The 3,402-nt window shown below is 43.2% G+C and overlaps 1 protein-coding gene across 1 annotated transcript; it reads right to left on the bottom strand.

Moving 5' to 3' along the window:
• Positions 1–377: 377 nt before the first annotated feature.
• Positions 378–2,081, bottom strand: LOC105557193. Its single transcript, XM_012004374.1, has 3 exons — positions 1,609–2,081; positions 1,144–1,539; positions 378–699 (listed from the first exon to the last, which is right to left on the bottom strand). The coding sequence occupies exons 1-3, from the start codon at positions 2,055–2,057 to the stop codon at positions 378–380; spliced, it is 1,167 nt and encodes a 388-aa protein (XP_011859764.1). The 5' UTR covers positions 2,058–2,081.
• Between the last annotated feature and the right edge of the window lie 1,321 nt (positions 2,082–3,402).

The following is a 3,402-nucleotide window of genomic DNA, read 5'->3' on the forward strand; positions in this document are numbered from 1 at the left end:
CTCGCATTCGTACGTGACACATGGTTGTCATATGTATGAAGCTTTCGTGATTATATAATATACATCCGATCTGTAAATAAGATGAGGAGATGGATTGTGTATCTCTGAAACTTGTGGAGATTACAAAAGTGAGCGAATTCACAGATTGAAATTATAAATATTCACTCACTTTTGTAATTTTCGTAAGTTTCAGAAATTGTCCTCCAGATAACAACAGTTATACGCTGTATCTACGAGATCAAGATCGGTAAACTCATGAGCGAATTCTTAATCGCGTAAGGCGACGCCAGCGCTACAAGTGGCAAAATTTTGATTCACTGGATGGCAAAAATGTCGGCCCACTTTCGGTGACGTGATCCAGACCTAGTTCGGTCTCCTTATACATTCTCCATGGTATAATAATACGCGGGATCTAATCCATAACTGTTGATGCTACTATCGCGAAAATTTTCAAAAATGTCGGCCAATAACAAGACATCTATCTTCATATATAAATCACTGTAGTCGCCTAAGGTTTGGATGGAGAACCGCTGCCAGACATTCTCGGCGCGCACGTAATCGCTCTCGAATACGGTGACTCCGGTCAAAGAACTGAAAAATGACTCGCGTGGAGGTAGACGCGGGTCCTGCAGCTTGTTCGCACAATCCACATATTCATATGGAAACACACCTTTACGCGTCAATAGATCGAAATCGTTGCTGGATAATTTTGAAAATTCAGATCGTAAAATTTTTAATTGGTCTCTATGGAGAAACGATGCCAATCTATCGAAGCTAGTACTCAGAAATTTGTATGAGTCAATAAATCGCAGCTTTATACAATTTTGTCGCTTTGAGTTTTCTATGGTATTTTTTACATTTTTTGTAAAGGAAATGTATGTTTCCTTCGTTATGGGTAATACATCAACTGTGCCCTCGAACGCTGTAGCGATTTCTTTAATTATGAAATGTGCATCATAGCCGGATAAATTATGAAAAACGATTGGAATGAAATACGCATCTTTGTAATTTAAGTTACAATTAGAATGCGCGGGGCCTCTATATTGTCCGGTTAGATGACAATGGTCGCGTACTCTATCATCACCCTGTGCGAACGGTTTCTCGCATATGTGACAGTGCGTGGCACTACGGAATTTCTCATACTGTTCTTTAGAAAGTGTTTGCATGGGAACATTACTCGACAGAATATTCTGTACACGATATGCCAATTCTTCTTGTTGGTTGGCGAACCACGCGATGCAATCAATGTGGCGGCGGAAACGGTACGTTGACAGCGAGTCGTCATACGAGCAGTGGACGTAGTACGCGATGCTAAATATCTGGTGGTGCTGGTATGCTTTGGTATCGGTATCAGTCTTTATCAAGATGCACTCAAGGTCCGCGTACACTACAAACGGCACGCGTTCCTTCCTGCTGTGGTTGTTGAAGCTGAGCCACTTGTCCTTCTCGCTGGGTAATACAATCGCGCAGTTATTTATCTGTTGACAGTCCACGCTGTGGGCTTCCAACTTTCCATTTGAATGGAAATAATGCAAACATCTGGAAAGAAAAAACATTTTTATATTTTTTCAAATAAAACAATTTTTCATAAATTTTATTGATAATCACCGATCGCAAATGTATTTCTTCTCCTTTTGTTTACTGAGTTGCGAGCTTACGAGGCGGAATAAGTTTTTTATCCAGACGAAGTGACCCTCCTGATCTTGCAGGTATAAAAGGTTCACGTGCTTCTCCTTCTTCTCGTCAGCAACTCGTAGTGGTACGATCGCGCGTTCACAATTGTTCTTTTCATCGATGCTGTACACATTAATGGAGATACTGTTCAACCGTTTAAACTTTTTAATACCACTTAATGTCATTGGCATTGGAACGTCTCGCAGGTTTAACACATCGCTGTAATGTGGATACGACGATTTCCGATCCACATGCCTTTCAGCTGGATACAGAGCAGCGACCACCGACCACGCGAAACACGCATTGTCCTGTGATTGTACATTGATCACTGCTTTCTTTCGTTTCACCACTTCTGGCATGTCTATGTGGCATCCCGCGCGCATAGGATTGCACTTGTTCACATTAATAGTTATGTTGTGTATACGCGACAGGGCCCACCCGCTATCACGCTCCTGGAATTCTTCGAGTTCGGTTGGAATCGGATTGATTACGCGCGACTTGTACCACAGTTGTAGGTCCGTTGTAATAAACAGTTCATAGTATTTATGCTTTTATTTGCACGTTTATCACCCGCCACAAACTCCCCGTTGAACACGGTATTCACCTTTACACAATTATAGCGCTCGATAGCGTCTCGCACGTGCTCGACCACTACATCGCGAGCGTCCTCGAGAAATTTCCGCGGCTCGATGTACTCCACGTTAATCACCACACCGGTAAGCACGCGACTGTCAAACGCGGTGTCGATCTCGCGCCACGACAGTTGCGCTCTCGAAGAAGGTCCGACACTCGCGTAATCATCGCCACCACCGAAATGTACGAATCGTCGTTCCAGTTGTTTTTTTACTCCCTCGAGTCGCGCGATTTGCGCCACCAGAGATTGTCTATTGCCGATGGACAGCCTTGGACGCTTGGCACGGCTACGTTCTTCGAGTTTCGCGATGCACTCGTCGCATTGCAGAATCCACGCGAAATAGTCGCCCATGGTAGCAACCTCGTCGACTCGCGCCACCAGATCTTGATCCATGTTATCGCACATATTTCCCAAGTCACTCTTTTCACATTCGTTGAAACTGATTCACTCTCGACTGACGGACTTTGAAATGTGGAACTGTGAGCTAACCTATAATATATACTTTTTGCCCCCTCTTTGTCTTTTCGACTAGATCTTCGATTTTGAACGTGTCTGCGCACAAAATACTATCTTTATGACCCTTGACCATGTTTTCTCCTTTGACATGTGGGATTATAAGCTTACCCCCTCTTTGCCTTTTTCCACCCAGACCCTTGATCATGTTTTCTCTTTTGAAATGTGGGATTATAAGCTTAGCTAATATATTTTTACCCCCTCTTTTTCTTTTTCACCCCATTGGCAAATTTTACCCCTATCCTTTTCACATAGATGTCATTTTAAAATGCGTTTTGAGGAACTAGTCAGAGTTCGTTTCTTCGCTGCATCGGTTGCCTTGCAACATACGGCGTTATCGAGTGAACATGTTGCTACATGATGTACGTTCGTTGCCACCATTGGATTCAACTCGCCTGAGACGCGCTCGGGAGAAGGAGGAGGGGGAGGAGGTGGAGGAAAGAGCTAGACGTAAGTAGTTGTAATTAAAATTAGAAATGTTGGGATATTCCCGTAAAGTATCGAGACACGATAGCTTTACAAAAGAGAGTTTAATTAAGAAGAATACAATATAGCATCGACTGATGCTTTCACTGCGATAC

The sequence above is a fragment of the Vollenhovia emeryi genome, unplaced genomic scaffold (assembly GCF_000949405.1).
Source record: "Vollenhovia emeryi isolate VEMERY1.0 unplaced genomic scaffold, V.emery_V1.0 DF939574.1, whole genome shotgun sequence".
Taxonomy (NCBI): Eukaryota; Metazoa; Arthropoda; class Insecta; order Hymenoptera; family Formicidae; genus Vollenhovia; species Vollenhovia emeryi.